We start from the raw sequence: 19487 nt of genomic DNA, 5'->3' as shown, positions 1-19487 counted from the left end.
ATCAGCTTGTGAAAAGGCCCTCTGGTAGGTAAGAACTTGGTTTTCTTGGAAGAACAGAGAGAATCCAGTTGAAAAGCATGAGTGTGAGGGAAAATGATGAACTGTAAGGCCAGACATCTGGCCCAATGCGGGCGGGAGGGGGGGTGGGGAGAGGAGCAAGACTATACAAAAGTTTGGCGGCCTGGCTAAGAATTTAGCTCAAAAACTGGGAAATCTTTGAATGGTTAAGAAGCAGGGATCTAACAAATCAGAATACATTTTTCAAATGATTCTGGCTGCTCTGAGGAGAATTGAGGATACCCTCATGCACATCACTTCCCTGTAGCCCAGAGAAGCCAGTGCGAGGAGGCGCTGTAGGCCTGCTGGAGCTGGCACCGCCTCAGCTCACACACCAAGGGATTCTGTTAGGGCATTAACAAGCATTATTTCTGATTGGCCGAATTAGCAACTGATGCAAGAAGACCAATTTTCTCCTCCTGGGAGGAATTCTGCCTGTCAAAGAAAAAATGGAGAAGGATAGATGGTAAGACTGCTTTGTCCCTGTTACGCCTATCAAGGGGTTATTTGCATTCTCCCAGATGCCAACAATAAAAATAGGCAGAAAAAAAAAACCTACCTAATTTGTCTTTCTCCCAGAACTTGAACGATGTTCATATATCAACCTTGTTCTTCTCCACAACACTAAGATGTGGGAAGGCAGATATTTTTATCCTTTATCTCATCTCACTCTCCTCCTCTCCACCCCATTCATTTTGCAGATGGAAAACCTAAATCACTTATTGTCTAAGATAAAACTAGGATTAAAAATTAGTCTCCTAATTCCAAACCTTTTCTGTCATATTAGACACAAAAGGCATTGGCCACGAAGGAGTTCTCACTCACAAAATCATTCTCTTTCAATGTGCTACACAGAAATGAATAAATAGTTCATAAGAGGCAGGAACTCAATTCTCCACACTTTACACAGAAGAAATAGCCTGAGATCCAGTCTATATCCAGCTGTTTACTGGGCACTGAAACCTGGTGTTCCACCAATGTCTCCAACTCATTATACCTGAAACAGAAATCATTATCATCCCTACCCCCAATCCTGTGCCTTTTTCTGCATTTCTTGTCTCAGCACTGCTTTTTCTCCCGTCCTCCATTTTCTTTCTTCTACCTTAATCCCATTCGTCAGAATGGCGTATATATTTACTTCTCAAATGTCTCAGATCATTTTTTGGATCACCCCCAACTCATCCCCCATTGCTTTGCTTCAGCTTAAATCTGGATGCTTGTAATAGCAACCTTGGCTATAGTGCAATGCCTTCCCTCCCGCACTCCATCATCCTCTCTGCACTGTTCTCATCCACGCAAAATATAGTCCTGTGGCTCCAGTTTTAAATTCTCCAGTGACCACCTCCGAACACTTGCATGAAAAATCAAGCCTTAGCATTGGACCCCAGCCTCGTCATGATATCATTGTCTGCAGTTCAACTTGCTCCTTGTGCTCCAGCCATACTAAATGACCTGCACATGATCTAGCCCTCCATTATCTCTAACACTGTCTCCTCCTACTCTCTTTTACCCTGTCCTCCTTGCTGTTTCTCCAACCCACCACAGTGCATGCCTACGTAGGGCCATTCGCTTTGTGTGGAACCCTCTTGCCCTAGATAGTTACATGGCTAATTCTCTCACTTTCTTCAAGAGTATCCAAATGTCACCTTCTCAATAAGGTTTACCTTTGCCATGCTATTTAAATTTACGCTCTGGTTATATATTTTACCTATTACTCTCATTATTTATTGTCCATGCTCCACAGCTCCATCCTTCATCTCTCCCTCTAATATGCAAGCTCCAGAAGGCAGGGATATTTTTCTTTTTTTTTTCTTTTTTTTTTTTTGGTCTTACTAAGTTCACTGATATATTCTAACCACCTAAAACAATGCCTGATAAATTATAGGTTCCAAATAAATTTTTTGTTGAATAAATTAAATGAATACATGTACATGTTATTTCCTATCTCTCTTTTCACATGTTCTTCTACCCTGTTTCCCCAAAAATAAGATCTAGCTGGACAACCCAGTATTATGTTATACATATTATATTATATTATATATTATATTATATTATATTATATTATATTATATTATATCCGGTCTTATATTAATTTTTGCTCCAAAGGACACATTATTGCTGATTGTCTGGCTAGGTCTTATTTTCGGGAAACACAGTATATCCGAAATACCCGAATTCTTCCTATCACCCCCTCCCCCTATCTACAATCTCACTGACACTTTTTGCTTCAAACATTTCTTGTTTACCTATTTGTCTCCCCAACTTCTTGGGTCAGAGGATGCATCTTGTGCTATGTTTCTATGCCTATCTCCTAATGCATACCAGAAAATAAAAAGCACTTAATAAATGTTGAACTCAACTGACCTGAGTAATGTTGTATTTTAGGCAGAAGAGCTAAACTCTCATACAAACCCCAAACAAATTACACAGAAGAGCTCATTCTAGAGCCATCAATGACCTTTGTTCCACAAACCCTTTTGCTTAACACAGAAGGTACTGGTGTATCAAATTGAATAAATGGTTGAGTCAGGTGCTAATTTTTGCAAATTCTGTTTTGCCAGGATTTCAGAAAATGCAATTTGGTCTTGAATAGCTAATCTCAGACCAGCTGGTTAGTGCATTCTGATTTTTAGAATTGGGGATGTTCCCTGACTAAAAATTAATGAAAAGAAAGGGGGAGTGGAATCACTATTACTTAGTTACTTACTATGTATAGGACATTGTGCCAGAGATTTTACACATATTAACTCATATCCTCACAACAAACTTGTGAGGCAGATATTATGTCTGTATTTTACAGATGAGGAAGCTAAGATTTGGAGAATTAAATAACTGGTCAAGGTCACACAACAAGTACTGGGCATGGCTGGAATTTGATTCAAATTCCTTGTGGCACAAAATCCCATCCCTTTACTCAGCACTAGATTGCCTCCCCTTCCCCAGTGTGGGAGTTTTAGTCTCAGAATCATCTTCCTATACATTATGAACTCACCCACCTATTTTATTGTCTTTTCATCTGTGGTGTTTGGTTCTTTTATTATCCTGAACACAGTGTGGAATGTTTTCTACAACATACTCATTCTTTCAAAATTGGGACCCTACCGAAGTATGAAATCTAATAAAATTTAATGCCGGTCTGTGAATGCCACAAAGTGTCACACAGATGCCAATCAAATTGCAGGCCTGCTTGGAAGAGGTGTCCCTTTCAGTGAGCTACGTGAAAAGTCCCACCCATGCTTTTCACAACGTGGACTGATTAGCCAGCACAGAGCATTTCACTTGACCTGATCTGATTATGAAGGCCTGTTCCACAAACCTGAACCTGAACTTTTTCATTTCCTGCTCAAGGACTTCTAATTTCTTAGGCAAAAACAGAAAAAAAAAACAAGGGAGGAAACAGTCGAAGAAGATGGGAGGAGTACAGGAGATGCAATGTGTTGCAGTTACATTTTGAACAGCCAGAGCATAAGTTATGCCTTCCCTCAGGCCTGAACAAAGAACAGTCCAGTTAAAAGCACCCTTTAAGGAGTATTGTTGTGGAACAGCAGACTTGCCAAAGCACTCAGAAGTCTATTACAACGAAAACACAGTATTCAGTTCTGTTACAGCCACTTCTTGCTATGACCCAGGAGTTGAAGGATAGATGAGGAAAGAGCTGTCATAGAAGAAGAGACCATATTCACGAACGATTACTTGAGCCACTGACTTAATTTCAGCGGGGAAAAGCATCAGTAAAGACATTTAATAATCCAATGCTTAGCTGAATAGAAACATAAAGATGGCAATTATGTAGCCCCCCGCCCCCAAGTTCAAAAGTAGAAAATGCTCTGGAAAAAGCTGAAGATGCTTCCAGAAGCTTCATCTCTAGGACCAACTGTATACTCCAAAGACAAGGGTGAGCAGAGCTCAGTCTGTAACCAGGAAACAGTCCATCTGTTGGTCCACTGCATATGTTGATAATTTCTAGTTTCATGTCCTGTCATTTGTCTGTCTTAAGTGAACTTTGGAATAAAATATGCATTCAATTTTGTGGGCGGGAGAGGCCTTAGAGATTGATCTTATCCAATTCCTCATTTTGCTGATGAAACTTCTCAGACATAGATTTAGGGAATTCAACTTTTCAACTTTTATGAGAACATGAAGCCCAATAACAGAAAACACATTCTGGATTTTTCAGGGTAGTGCTGGGTTTGCATATCCTGCCTGGTCGTCCCCATGAGTATACCTATATTTGTTGGAGCATGAGTTCCATTTGAGATTTGGAAAAATATGATCACCTTATGGTTCAGAAAATAAAGTTCGGAAAAATTAAATGTTCAGAAAATCTGGTTTGGCTTTTGCATCCACACTGAGGTATGCAAGCTGATGAAGGAAAGAGAATAGAAACATGCTCTACTCATTTCCTTGGTTTATGTTTTTTGTTTTAGGGTGTTTGTTTGTTTGTTTGTTTGTTTAGCTTTCATGGGAATATGTGCTCTGAGGGAGAAACTGTGAACATACGGAGGTCCTCACTTGAGCTATTGATAAAGGTAACAATAGGAAGAAATACAAATAGTTAAGGGGGAAAAGAAGTACATGTACCTGGAACAGAGTAAATTAGGATTTAGCAGGTCAGGTTGAATTCTCATGAATATGACAGCTTAAGAATGCTGTGTGAAAAACTGGTCCAAATGCAGCTCACCTGGTAGCAGTTAGAGGTAGGAGACTGAGCAAGGAGCAATGCTGAGAAAGATCAGAGCAAGGGGCCGAGGGATACTGCTGTCCAAGGAGCCATGGTGGCTGTGAAAAGGGATCTGTGACAGCAAGAATGGAGCCCAAGAGAGAAGGATGTGGGGTGAGCTGCAGGGCACTTTCCTCCCTGGTAGAATGTGTTCCCTCCACGCAGAGTAGGAGAGAGTTTCTCAGGGCTTCTACTGAGGTCAAACAGCAGCCAAGTTAGTGAAGCCAGGGGTGAAGAACATGGGAAGGAGGCCTCAGGAACCCTCCTTGTGTAAGGAAAGTAAAATCCATGATAAACTCAGGAAATGTTAAAGAAAACAGAAAAGGGAGCCTTTGTATTAGGCATAGCTCTGTGTTTACACTTAAAAGAGAAACATAAAAACTAAACTGCAGGCAGCTGCCTTTCTCCCTTTTTTATTCTTCCTTCCCTCACCCAGTGCCTAACTTTGCAAACATCCGGGTCCTGAAAAGACATTAAATATTCTTTGGTGGAGTCATAGCATCCAGGAGCAATCCAGAAATGTTTACACAGGGTGATTGAGAAATTCTAAAAGCATTGTAAGTTAATATTCCCCAGTTAAAGAAATAATCAGAACTGTTAAACCTTTCCTAAGGTAAATAATGAAACATTATTTGATCCTAAAATTTAAGCAGTGATTTGGGGAAGTTTTTCCGTGTTACTAGCACTTTTTTTTTTTAGCATAGACATTGTAAGAGACACAGTTTTATTACTTATCAAGAAAGAATTTTCCCTCTTAGCATTAACTTCCTTTTCCACGTTTGCACAATAAAAAGGGGTTATGTTAATAAAGCCTGTTGAGATAGTGGGCTTCCTCACCACTTACACTTTGTGCCCTGATAGTACCTTTCCTTCACAGAGCTGTTATCTCGTTATCATGTACTTAGCAACTGTAAAACAAAACTAAACAAACAAAAAAAAAAAACACTGCCTCCTCCATTTTGCAGACAGCCATGAGAATTGCACCACAGGAAGACCTGTAATAAATAAAGGGGCCGAGAAGAGACTAAACTTCAAGGGTTAACAAATTTATTTGTGTTTGTATTTGGAGATATTGCCTGTGCGTCACTTATTCCCTGCCCAATATTCATCTTCCGATTAAGGCAACTGAGCACCTAGCTTGTTTGGTTCCTGTTTCTTTTGTATTTCCCCTTCCCATTAGAGGCTCAGTACAGGGTAGGGAAAATTATGCCTCTTCTGGTCGTGTATGTTGTTGTTGTTGTTGTTTATGGACAAAGTTACTGTTTTTATGTACATGCCTCTCCCCAAATCCAGCTAGATTATTAACTACTTGACAAGCAACCTCACGTGTTTATTATCTTCAAAACTCAAGCATATAGCAAAATGCCTACCACAGACTAGGAAATGAATGGATTGCTTTTTAAAAACACAACTCAATGAATGAATGAATTCTTTGTTCCTGATTGAACCTGTTCAGAGGCCCTCCGTAGCACCAGTGAATCCCAGTAACCGCTGTTCCATGTGCAACTCAGCCCACTATTGTTTGATTTGGGACATGGTCTATTTTTCACGCTGTGGGTTACGCTGAAGAATTAGCAGGGATCCTTTACTTCCTCTATATATTTGGGGTTCTAACCATTCACCATATATTATGTCAGTCGTTTCTTTCTGATCTCTCCAGGACAGAACCTTATTCCATCCTGTGAGCAACAGCTGCATGGACTGCAACCCTGCAGAGAAGAAGATTTTCATGGCCAGATGTGACCCTCTATCTGAGACTCAGCAGTGGATTTTTGAACATATTAATATGACTGTTTTAGAAAAATTTAACCACCATGCCAGCTCCTAGAAACAAAGAAGAAGAAAGGAAAGTGTGATTACCTACAGATTATAAAAACTAACTTTTCGCCAGCGTCTGGGTCAAAGGAGTCAGGAATAACATTTCCTCGATCCAGGAAGCCTGGTTTACAGATCTGTAAATGCCACGTCAAAGTAGGTTGTCTCGAAGAACTTCCTGCATCTGAAGAACTTGGCTGAGAACCTCACCAGCTGCTTCTGAGAACTTAAGACTAGCAGTTCCCTTGCTGGCCAAGGGCAGAGACTACTTAGGGACTTTTCAAAACAACTGCTGAGTTAATAAATCCTAGCATTTCTCAGGTCAAATCCTGCAGTAGTGAGTAGCTATGAATGGATCCTATCATTTGGGTGGGAGGGGGGTGGAAATAGAGTGCATGACTGCTCTGACAACCTGAGGATATCGCAGGCGTAGAACTAGCCACGCTGAAGGGGTGAGCTGTACTCTTTGGTGCCATTCTCTGACTAAGAATGGGTGAAGCAGGTTTAACCCTTAAAAGTGCTGCAGATGATTTTAGAGTGCTCATACCATTCTGTTTTCTTGTTTTATTTTTAAATGAGGGTGTGCTATGTAATGTAAGACTTAAATTAACCATGAAATGGACTTCCAGTGTTTCTGTTCTTGCACCTGCCATTTTCCTTTTAGAACAGAAGTAATTTATTGTTCCTAAAAGTTCATGCTCCATCAATCAGTTGAAGTTCTAATTCAGTGCCCTTGTATATGAATCCAGTTTAAGAACAAAATACTATGCTACTAAGTTACTCCAAAGAGAAAGATTTCACAGAAGCAGCAAAACCATGTAGGGTTTAGGAGGGGGATTTCCCTAGGAAATCTATTTTTACTTTTCTATTATTTTTAGAATTTTAAAAGTCTGATGTTTGTCCAGTCATAATTTTTATTAAGGAAGAGAATGGAGTGAGGTTGATGTAATTTGTTTAAGGAGATTCTTAAACCCAAATAAATCTACACTCCAAGTGACGTGTGAAAATGTCTTGGTTCACTTCAATTCTGTTTGATCAATCCTCGGGACATAGAAATGGTTTTATTTGTTTGGTTTTGGATTTTTTTTGTTTTATATTGTTGATATTAATGATGTTTTTGTTTTACTTGGAAGCTCACAGAAGGAATTACCATTAGTAAAGTGCTTCTGACATCATTTTCTGTAAATGGGATGATATTTCAGGGGTGAAGAAAGGAATGATTAAAAAACTAAATGGAACATTTAATCCTTAAAGGAATTTTTCACTTTTCAATAATAATGGGAATAGGAGAGAAATATACAAGAGGAAACATACTAGAGGAAATATACTAGAAATATACTAGAGGAAAGAATCATGCTTACTATACATTTCTCAAATTCTTTCAAGTAGAAAGTTTTTTATTTTGCTTTCATTGTTTTAATTTTGTTTTCCTGTTAATAAAAAGTTACACATCATCTTGGATATAGAAACACTGAATTTTAGAACTGGAAAGACTCTTAGAATCCAATACCTTTGTTTTTATAAATAAATAGTAAAAGCCCAGAGAGAGTAGTCATAATTCCTGGCAGGGCAGATGGGTCTTCTGACAATAGTCCAGTGTTTTTTCTCCTGTTCTGTGGTGCCCCACTCTGTTTCCCAGGGTGGTTCTGGTTATTACTCTGATTTAACCTGAAATTTTCAGTCACTAGATGAGAATTCTGGGGATGCCTACAAGGGTACCATTCACACTCAGAAGCTTTAATATATGAAACATCTTGTAAGTTCATGATTCTGTTCTCTCTTCAAAATCTAATCAAAATGTCCAGTTGAACTGCCCTGGTAATAGTTGGGGAAGAGCTACTTTGTTATCTTTACTGATTTTGAAGCATTCTTTTGAAAAACTATTCTTTTTAAACTGACAGTCAGAGATTTTTTGTATGTGTAGGTCAAGAGATTTTGAAGCTTTTAAGATGCATAGTGGAGAAAATCAATAGTGAGAAATTAACCTGCATGTGGAACAATTTCAGAGGGTGAGTGAAGCTTTGTCTCAAGTGTTCAGGGAGCAATCTAGTTTTAGAATTAGATGAGCCTATAAAAATTCACTATCTGTCATTAAACAGTTGACTGCTACTTCCACCAAAGAGCTCACCTTGGGTTCTGCACCCTGGAAAGCCAGGATTTGCAATATGTTAGGATGCTGTAATCCTGGGCAGCTAGCCATAGCATGTTTGGCACTGTCCTCTGAGAAAGCCTGAATACAGCGTCATTTTAATGTACACCCAGGGACAACAAAGATTGGCTTCCTGACTTCAGAGGAGCTTGTCTTTTGGATCTAACCTCACCTTTGAGTAAAAGGATATAATATAAAAAATTAAAATCAAACAAAAAAAAACTTCAGAGAAGCTTGAGACATCAAAGCCAATTGAAACTTGAAACTGAAAAGCAGTTGCTAAATGTGTGCAAAGAGGAACCATCTAAAGATAATAAAATGAAGCCTAGAGAATCTACCCCTAAGCAGAAGGGCAAGATACTGCCAATAAGCACATTTCAGGAGGCAAACCCCATGCCGCAGAAGGCTGCGACCCGACTTTCATGAAATAGCACTATTACCATTTTGCAAACAATGAAATTACATATGTTGGTGTATTTATTTGGCAAAGAGGACTGAAGGATTTTCAGAAAGATTCTCTTTTCTGGAAATAACATGATTTAGAAATCGACCAACCCTCTTATTAGGATAGGAGGAAAAAATATCATAAAGTTAATCTGACTTCAGAAATTGCTACCTCTCCATAAGAAGACAGGGTTTGCCAGAAATTAGAAAATAGCTATTTTTTTTTTTTTTTTTTTAAGAAGGTCACAGCTCACAGTGGCCCATGTGGGGACTGAACTGGCAACCCTGGTGTTACCAGCACCACACCCTAACCAACTGAGCTAACCTGTCACCCCAGAAAATAGCTAATTTTTTAAAATGAGAAAAGGCTGTGCTGCAAACCAGTTGTGAACTAATTGTGGGATTTATACTTTGTTCTGGATTAGTACCACAACAATAACAATGTTTTGGCTTCTATGTCTAGTGCTATTTAGTTAAAAATATCATTATGATCACATGAGTGTTTTTAAATGTATTCATTATGTCAGAGGGCTCAGTGAATAATGCAAGTTGCAGGATTATTTTATGAATTGATAACATAGAACTTTATACAATAAATGCATAACATAATGAAGATGGATTTACAGTCAATGAAAGAGACTGTTAGGCCCTTTCTGTTCATATTCTTGCAACACATAAAATCAATGCCAACACTGACACCACTTCCTTTAGAGACAATTATATGGTTTTTTATAAATCCAAAAAATAAATAAAGAGCGTATAAATATCTATGTTGTGCTTCCTGCCCTCACATGAAAAACTTCTATTTCAATTCTTTTATAACTGTCTCCATAAGGAAATATGTAGCAAAAACGAAAGAGCCGCACTACTATAAAGTTTGTGTCAGTTGCATCAAAAGAACCAATGACACTTTGATTACGAAGCCGACTGACCAGTAATGGAAGTCCACCTCACCACTGTCTGACATTCCTTGCCTGGGACGTCACACACCTGAGAACCGGAACAGAGTTGAGGGCAACACTATGGCACACCTCCTGCTTTTGACCTCCCATCTTACGTGTCACAGAATCTTTCCCAGGCGTGGGCAGTTTCCCTGGCCTTCAAATGCTGCCAGGTTATATTACTTCTATATATTAGTCAGAATTTAGAACCATCCTAATAATATGTGATTACTGTGAACCTTGATTGATGCATGGCAAACCCTTTCGTAAAATGTCTTCAGGCTTCTTACCCTGGCAGGAATGTAAGGCTGTAATACACTTTCATAAAGAAGGCTGGAGATAAGGAAATAAGGCATTTTTATATAAATGCTGAGAAGGAACACCTTAAAGGGAAAATATTTTCAAGGGATTCCCTCTGCTTCTGGGAGTAAATATAAATGGCGAGAGGTAAATTGTGTCTCTGGATGTGGGTGCACATAATCCTCTCCATTCACCTCATCGACAAGTTCTACCCTGGCCATCATAACTCTCAGATGACACCACTAACTGTAATTACTCTCCACGTGTGAAACTGGCGAGAGTGCTGAAGCGTGACAAGTGGCCAGTCTTTCCCACAGTGCCGACATTGGAAAATTGTTCTTTGATTTATGTCTGAGGCCTTGGCTTGCAGAACTGGGAGCTGTTTGCAACTTTATTTGGTAGACTTGACATTGGCCTGAAGCTTTTATGCCCAGCTACTCGTCTCTACACTTGACCCACCAGGCTGGTATGTCTGGTACTGTAGCTTCTCAGTAGAAAACCGGCTCAGGCACGTATTTGATACTTCACTTCAGAGAAACCTGGGAGCATTTCTTCTGTCCCTCCTGTCTGAGGTTTCCCCCTTCAGCTCACCACACAATAGCCACCACACGCCAGGGTTTCCACAGTCTGCCACTCCCCACATTTGCTCAGTACAGTAGTGATGTGATATGCGACCACCTCAGTACAGAGAGGCCTCAGGACATTTCAGAAGCTTGTTGATGATTTTATTCTGACATTTTACTCACGTTGGGGAAGGGTGTATATAAATAAGTAACATAGGGCCTGGTTTACCAGGGACAGTCCTGGTTTATGACTGCTGTCCTGTGTAATTAATTATTAATAGTGTCACTTTTTACTCTTAAAAGTGTCCTACTTTGGAGAGCAAAGTATGTGTTTGCTCTATCTAAAATCCACCTGCCTGTGAACTTCACCGTTTCTCCAGGGAAAGTTAAAATCGCCTTTACTTATTAATGCCTGTAGTCTACAAGAAATCAGCTAAGCTAACTCCTCCCTTCAGACAGTACCAGATGAAAAGCAGTTATAGTTGATGGTTGTCTATTGCATTCACATGATCCTTACAAGTTGCTTCATGGAACCTTTTTAATAAGAGTTCTTATACCCACCTAAATCTTTTTGCTGAATTAAGACAATTCTAATGTAAATGTTTTTTCACAATTTAAAAAATTTATTTGAAATCAACTGAGTCATTCTCAATAGTAAGGGAGATAGATAGGTAGGTAGATAGATAGATAGATAGATAGATAGATAGATAGATAGATAGATAGATAGATAGATGAGTAGGGAGAGACAGAGAGAGAGAGAGAGAGAGAAAGAGAGATGATAGACAGACAAATGTACATTCTATTTGCATTATTACTTTTGTTTTTCAAAGCAATTTTACATTTACCTCATCCCATCTTTATAACTACCTCTGAGATAGATAGTATTATTATCCTTGTGAAGAAACTGAAGGATTCAGTTTGCCAGATCAAGGTCATATAACAAGTCAGCAGCAGAATTCAGGTCTTCTGATGCTTAGTTCTAGAGGCCCTGTCCACTCTCCATGGTACTTTATACTTCACTAGAGGGTTGTTGGTCCACAGCAAAACCAAATATGAGATGTATTGTGTGACTTCAAAAGAGTGAACAACCATTCCTCGGGGGCCTTTTTGTGTAACCCCTTAATTCTGTTTGCACTTCTCTGTACCTGTGTGTTTTTGTTGGTTTTCCCACAAGCTTATTAAAGTAAGAACACCAAACTGAATTCAGGATTAGTGGCTCTTAATGAGATTTCCAGGGTACTTTGAAGAAAAGAAGTCATCCACTGAAGCTGCGTGCATAGTTCTGGATGATGAATCCTAAAGCAAATATTGTGCACTTTGTGATTCTTAATGGGTTCAGCCCTCAGGGGGTTGAAAAAACAGCCACCAAGCAAAGATTTTGCGTTTACTTTGCACTAAGACTCCAAATTGAACTTCTTTCAATATTCTTACTTCTGCATTCTGTTCTGTCCTAGTTCATCGCTTAGCTTTTGAGACTCTGTAAATGCACTGATGTGAGATCTCTCTGTGGCAGTTTCTTCTCGGGGTACTTGTTAACCATGAAGATTAGTAGGCCTAACCCCAAATCTATTAAATCCGAATTTCTGGGTAAGGCTGCTAGATACAGATAATTCTACAATAAGAAGCAGGAATAAATTGCTTTCTGCTCCATTCTAAATGTCTTACCACTAGTAAATCCAAGATAATTCTCTGACATGGTCAACCTGCTCACATATATGGACTGCTGATGTCAGAAATGCAAAGCTCAACTGACATTGAGAGAAATATACCCAAGAACATACTATTTCAAAACTCTTCTAGCTTTTCTTAGGCCAGTGGTTATTAAACGTTAGCATTTACGCACCTGGAGGGATAGTTAACACAGATAATTAAAACTCTGGGCCACTCCCACCTCCCCACACCACAGTTTCTGATTCATTCAATCTGGGATGGGGCCCAAGAATTTACATTTCTAACAAGTTTCTAGGTGATGCTGATCCTAATGGTCAGGGATCCACACTTTGGCTTAGATCAATAGTTCCACCATTCTGAAAATATCCTTTTAAAGATAGTCTTGTTGTCGAATGTGTTTAGAAACTATTTGTTATATTGAGAAGCCATGTACTGTAAATAATAAAACCCCAACTCACTCAAAATCCAAGTGAATGTAACTTAGTTCAATAAATATTTATGGCCAGAAGAACGTTCCTTTTTTAAAACTTTTAAAATCAGGATCACAGAGCTGGAAGACCCAGAACAGACAGTATAATGGTATCACAGCAAACATCTTTTTAATCACTGACATTTCTCAATTAAAGGGTAATGAATAGGTCAAGACCCCTACCATTAAGTGCCTGACATAGAGCTTCACATTAATAATTTAATTATTATTGTTCCTTCCTCTGAGCTGTTAGAGAACTTCATACTACTGTAGAATCCTATGAAAAATCAAAGGAAGGCATAGTGTAGTTAAACAATTTACGTAACATTGTTTTTCAGTGTATCAGCCCTCCTAACCCAGAAATATGTTTCTGTCTTAAGAAAAGCAACAATATTTTTTGGTGGCAGATACTTGGCTAACCTCATTTCAAATACATAGTGCAAACTGGGCTATGGTTCCTCTAGTCTTTGAAAAATGCTGCAAGTTTAATTAAGGCTTTTAAGTGGAACGGTATCTTACCACATACAACTCAGTTCAGTAACTTCATTAGAAATTGTGGCAGAAAGTAAAGCTTAGTATTTCTACCATGTTGGAACTGTGGTTCTCTCAGAATTTGTAACCTTTTCATTGAAAATAAATACTAACATTTTTTGAAAGGTTATTTCTCCCTCATCCTCTGTCTTCAAAATAAAAGTTAATTGGATATATATATATATATATATATGTATGTATATATATATATATATACATATATATATATATATATATATATATATATATATATATATATACATATATTCAGTTTACTTAAATTTCAGCCCCTAAGGGCACAAAGAGTACATCCTCCAAATTACTTTTTTTTTATCCAAATATTTTTCTAGGGTTTTTTTAAGTGTGTTTGTGTCCACAGATGCATGAAAGAGAATGTATGTGAAAGGCATTTCACTCTACTGATGCTTGCTTTTCAAATTCCTATCACCCAGCAAATTGTTTGTTAAGGAATTTATAATGTGCTCATGTGCCAATAATCCACATGGGTTCAGGTTTTGTGGGGAGAAAAAATAGATACAAAAACTCTTCTTAGGGCCAAAATCTAGACTTGCATCTCAAATCTAAAGGGTAAACTTCTATCATCAGGACATTCAGTTCTTGTTAAAACTAACTACTCAGCACCAAGGAATTGAAGTCCTAAACACCGCTCCTCTAGTAAAGAAGGGACTAAAGGAGATTGTGAAGCAGCAGGGGAGTGAGGTTGAGAGAGAGAAAGAGAAACAGCCATGCTTCATTTTCCTTAAGATAAATTGTGTAATGTCCTAGAGGAAGCAGTAGGGAAGTGTCAGAGAGACTGAGTTGTCAAAGAAATAATCTCACAAAAGAAAAGCTGTTCTTGAAGCAAAGAGCCACTTCTCATTAATATGTACCCGCTAGCAAATGGTGAGGGTCAGATACTGGTACACACACATCCTCCCAGCCCACTTTCCGCAGAAAGACAAGGATTTATAAAGAACGGGTGCTCCGACAAGTATTAAGTAACTATGCAGAGTCACTGAAAGGTTTAAAATAAAACTATCTCTGGGGCGATTCATCTGGATAATAAAAGCTTCTGCTTGAGCAAGGACAGGGAGTGAGTTTCTCTTCTTGTGAATGACAGGAATAGACTTAACTGGAGGAGAGCTAATGGCCTTATTTCTACATTCCTCAGACATCAGTCGGCTGCCAGAACACCGCCTGTGGGGTCAAGGCAGTGATGGTTTAAAATGGCCAAGGAGACAGGCCACAGGAAAAAATGAGCTGCAGCTAGGGTGGCAGCTTCTTAAGACGTTGATGAATGTGTCCACATGGAGACCAGCAACACACTTTGCTCTGTGCTACCAGAGCCGAGCCACTGGCTGCCATGCTAAGCTATCAGCAAGGCTCTTCAAGAAAGTCTTCTCTTCTCATTTCTTTTTTAATTCTCCTCTACTTCTATCAATCCTGAGTAAACTTCCGCCCAAAAAAAGTTAGAACCTTGGATCAGTGTAATCTTTTTCGTGACTCGAGGAAGTCAGAGCATCTTTCTTGCTGGGTTAAAGAGAAATGTTAGAACAGCCAAACCCTCAATGCTCCTTCACATCATTCTTTTTTTTTTTTTTAATACTTAGTCATTTATTATTTATATCCCTCACACTGTGTGAACCCCCTTCCTCCCATCCACTATCCCTCTGACATCTCACAGAGCCATTACATTTCCAGTGTCTCTATTCCTAATGCTGCACTCCACTTCTTGTAAGTATATACATACATATATATACATATATATATGCATATATATATATATATGCATATATATATAAATTATAGTTGGCATTCATTATTGTTCATCATTCTTTGTGTCTCTTACCCCTAACTAGAAAAAAATGTTTCAGGTAATGTCAGCGGTTTGGTCCTTTTCTCTGAGGACTCAATGCTCTCTCAAAATTTAATTCGGTAACTGTTTGTTGAATACACACAACAGTGAGGCTTCACATTAGACCAAAAGGTATAAATAGCTAGGAAAAATAGTCTGTTTTGTTTTTTAAAACATATTCTTGCCTTAGCTACAGCCCTTCTCTCCCATTTGAAGCAGGCTAAATCTTTTTTCTTTTAATTAAATGTATTGGGGTAACATTGTTTCATAGGATTATGTAAGTTTCGAGTGTAAATTCTATAATACACCATCTGTGTATTGCATTGTGTGCTCACCACCCAAAGTTTAGTCTCCTTCCGTCACCATGTATTTGACCCACGTGGGCCTCCCCCCACCCTGTTCTCCTCTGGTAACCATCATACTGTTCTGCGTCTGTGTCTATGAGGTGTTTTTGTTTGTTTGTTTGTTTGTTTGTTTGTTCGTTTGTTTGGCTCTCTGTTTTACATCCCACATGTGAGTGAAATCACATGGTTCTTGTCCTTTTCCATCTGACTTAGTCACGTACCATAATATACTCTAGGATCCCTGTTGTTGAAAATGGCGGTATTTCTTCTTTTCATATGGCTGAGTGATATTCCATCCTATATATGTACCACATCTTCTTTATCCAATAATCCAATGAAGCACACTGTGGATATCATGGTTTCCATGAATGAACATAGGGGTAGTTATGTCTTTATGAATAAATGTTTTTAGATTTTTGGGGTGGATACCCAGAAGAGGGATTGCTTGGTCATATGGCAGCTCTATTCTTAATTTTTTGAGGAAACTTTATACTGTTTTCCACAGTGGTTATACCAATTTACATTCCCACCAGCAGTGTGTAAGAGTTCCTTTTTCTGCACAACCTCTCCAACACTTGTTATTTCTTGTCTTGTCGATAATGTGGTTTTGATTTGTGTTTCCCTTGTAGCTAATGAAGTTGAGCTTCTTTTCATATATCTGTTGGTGTTGCTAAATCTTTAACTGGGCAAGTCTTCCTCAAAGGATTGTGTTAATGATAAAATATGATAATGAACAAAATATTGCCATGTAACTTGCAACAAAATGTAAACGAAACGTGTTATATTTAATGAAAGTCTGTCTTCTAGCAGCTTACAATTCAGCAAAGTGTTGTTTAGATTGGATGACCATATAATTTATTGTACAAACCAGATAATTTTTGAGAGTGAAATTAGTTGTTATTAATAATTACGAAGGAAAAACAAATGAAAATCAGAATTGGGGAAACTGGGATATATGGTCGTCTTCTTCTTAAAGACACTAACAAAAGATTCATGGGTAAGACAAAATATTAAGACGGAACTCACAGCCAACATTTAGGGATTGTTGGGGAGGGAAAAAAAGAAAACTTTTCTTCTACCTTCTTAGGTTGAGTTTTGGGAAACTGAATTAAACTGATGAAAGACAGTTTCACAAGAGAGGGAAAAAAAAGATTTAATTATTTATTTACACATAGGAGTTCCCAAAGAAAGTGATTCAAAGAGGCAGTCAGAATTTGGGGCTTATATACCACCTAAATAGGGGATGGAGAGGGGCACTTAAGAAAGAACAAATGACTTCTTAGAAGGGAAGCAGGGAAGAAAATATATGGTTTGTGACCAATGTCTGTTAGGGTGTCATTCCGACTTCTGTCTCCAGGAAAAGATTAAAATTCTTCCAGAGGTGGAGTTCTTTTGGGAGGCTCTGCTTTTAGGCAAATAAAGGATTAGGCAAATAAAGGTACTCAAATGCCTCAGCTCAAAATAATTCTTATGCTTTCAGAGTTCACAAAGTGGATTTAGGTTTCAGTATTTAGAATTTCTTATTGGGAAGTTCTTTAAAATTATGCAGGCTATGTGGTTCTATTTGCTATTTTTAAATTTGAGCGTGAAGCTTTATCAAAAATAAAATTGTTTGTGTGCTGTTATGGCCAGATTATAATATCTAGGCTATTCACTGCTTGAAAATGGCCCTAAAATCTTTGTTCATCAAATCAGGGTATCAAAATAACATAATAATAACCAGCTTAATTTAGAGACTGTAAGTAAGAATCTTACAAAGAAGGTGCTTTAAAAAGGAAATATAGTCTTCTCCTCTGTTTTGATATTCGATTGCATACACTTAATTAAAAATAAAAGTAGAACTTACAAAACAATTGAATTAGTAAATGCCTCCCACAATATTAAAACTGCCATTTTGTAGTTTGCTTTATGTAGATTGCCAATAGAATTGTGTTTTCTTGATGAATGAGGATTTTGGAAGGAGGCTGCTGTCAGGGAATTCAACAATAAAACAAAATAGTGAAAAAGATATTAAGTTTTTATTCTTGGTTTTGCATTGGACCAGGTCTAATTCCTCTATCAAAGTGTAGTAATAATGCCGACAGACGTACCTGATAAATGTGTCCGATTTTCAGAATGTGGGATGAGCTGTGTTTGTGCAATTTTACTGCATTCTGAGACAAATGAAATTGGGAAAAGGCTGCTATGAAATGAAGCTATTTTCTACAGGGCATGTTCCTGACAAGCTAGATTGCAGCCCCAGCAAAAATAAGAAGACAATAAATCATCTGGTTTATAATCAAACAAACCAACCAAACCAAAGCAAACAAACAAAAAAACAAACAAATGTAATGCTTCTAAATGCTATTCCAGGAATTTGTGGAGACCAAAGTCAGTTTATCTAAAGCATGCATATATTAGATGCTTATGTTTTTGTTGGATGGATGGATGGATGGATGGATTAATGCCTACTTCCCTGTGCGACTTTCAATATTTTCCATAACTCAACTTTGAAACTGGAGAGCAGAGAGAAAGAAAGAGAGAGAATGAGAGAGACTGAGAGAGGGAGACAAGAAATATAAATGGAAGCTCACACTCTAAAGCATAAGAAATTTCACTGGAAATTTTGGTTGAGGTGGTGAGTTGTTTCATAATTGCTGCTCCAAGAAAAAGAAAATGAGGCACAATTAAAACAGACCATTAGGCAGAGGACCCCCTCCAAAAAAAAAAAAGAATCCTCCAGAGAAGAGCACAGATCCCTGTGTACAATGAGTCTCTAACAATCTTTAACTCTCCTTTGTGTATTTCCCCCATTGGAAGCAGCACAGTTCACGGGGACACTCCCCTCCTCTTCTCCCAGTTCCTGCTGATGTTTTTACCCCTTTCTAAAAGTATATGGTAATGGTATTCCCTCGGGATTGTCAATAGTTACAGAAAGGAATCTAAGAAAAGAAAAAAAGATCCAATGCAAGCTGATAAATATACCAATTATATGTGGTGTTTCTGTTTATTGATGGAAGTGGTAAATATAGATATGTTATACAGTCATGTGCCTGATAATGTTGTTTCAGTCAATGGCGGACTATATATATGAGAGTGGTCCCATTAAGATTATAATGGAGCTACACAGGTAGCGTGGTCGAGCGGTCTAAGGCGCTGGATTAAGATTATAATGGAGCTGAAAAATTCACAAGGTTTCTAAATGCATTACTCACATGTTTGTGGTGATGCTGGTGTAAACAAACTTACTGCACTGCCAGTTGTATAAAAGTATAGCACATACAGTTATGTACAGTACATGATACTTGATAATGACAATAAACAACTATGTTACTGGTTTATGTATTTACTATACATTTTTTTATTTATTTTATATTTTCAATTACAGTTGACATACAATATTATATTAGTTACAGGTGTACAACATCGTGATTACGAATTGATATAACTTTCAAAGTAATCACCCTCATAAGTCTGACATCTGACACCCACCTGAGACCAAAATAGTTATTACAATATTATTGACTATATTGCCTATGCTGTACTTTACATCCTCGTAACTGTATCTATCCATTTGTACATCTTAATCCTTTCACCTTTTTACCTACCCTCCAACCAACCACCCATCTAGCAACCATCTATTTGTTCT

At 38.1% G+C, this 19487-nt stretch overlaps 1 protein-coding gene across 2 annotated transcripts in view; it reads left to right on the top strand.

Moving 5' to 3' along the window:
* The window catches only part of GALNTL6 (polypeptide N-acetylgalactosaminyltransferase like 6), a 964301-nt gene extending 954870 nt beyond the window's left edge, over nt 1–9431 (top strand). For both annotated transcript variants that reach the window (XM_081077650.1, XM_081077651.1), the window contains exon 13: nt 6438–9431. In XM_081077650.1, the coding sequence (XP_080933776.1) occupies nt 6438–6605 (168 nt within the window). In that variant the 3' untranslated portion in view covers nt 6606–9431. The remainder of the gene's footprint in view (nt 1–6437) is intronic.
* The last annotated feature ends 10056 nt before the right edge of the window (nt 9432–19487 follow it).

Source organism: Rhinolophus hipposideros, assembly GCF_964194185.1.
Source record: "Rhinolophus hipposideros genome assembly, chromosome: 16".
NCBI lineage: Eukaryota > Metazoa > Chordata > Mammalia > Chiroptera > Rhinolophidae > Rhinolophus > Rhinolophus hipposideros.
This window is presented reverse-complemented; position numbering and strand designations above follow the sequence as displayed.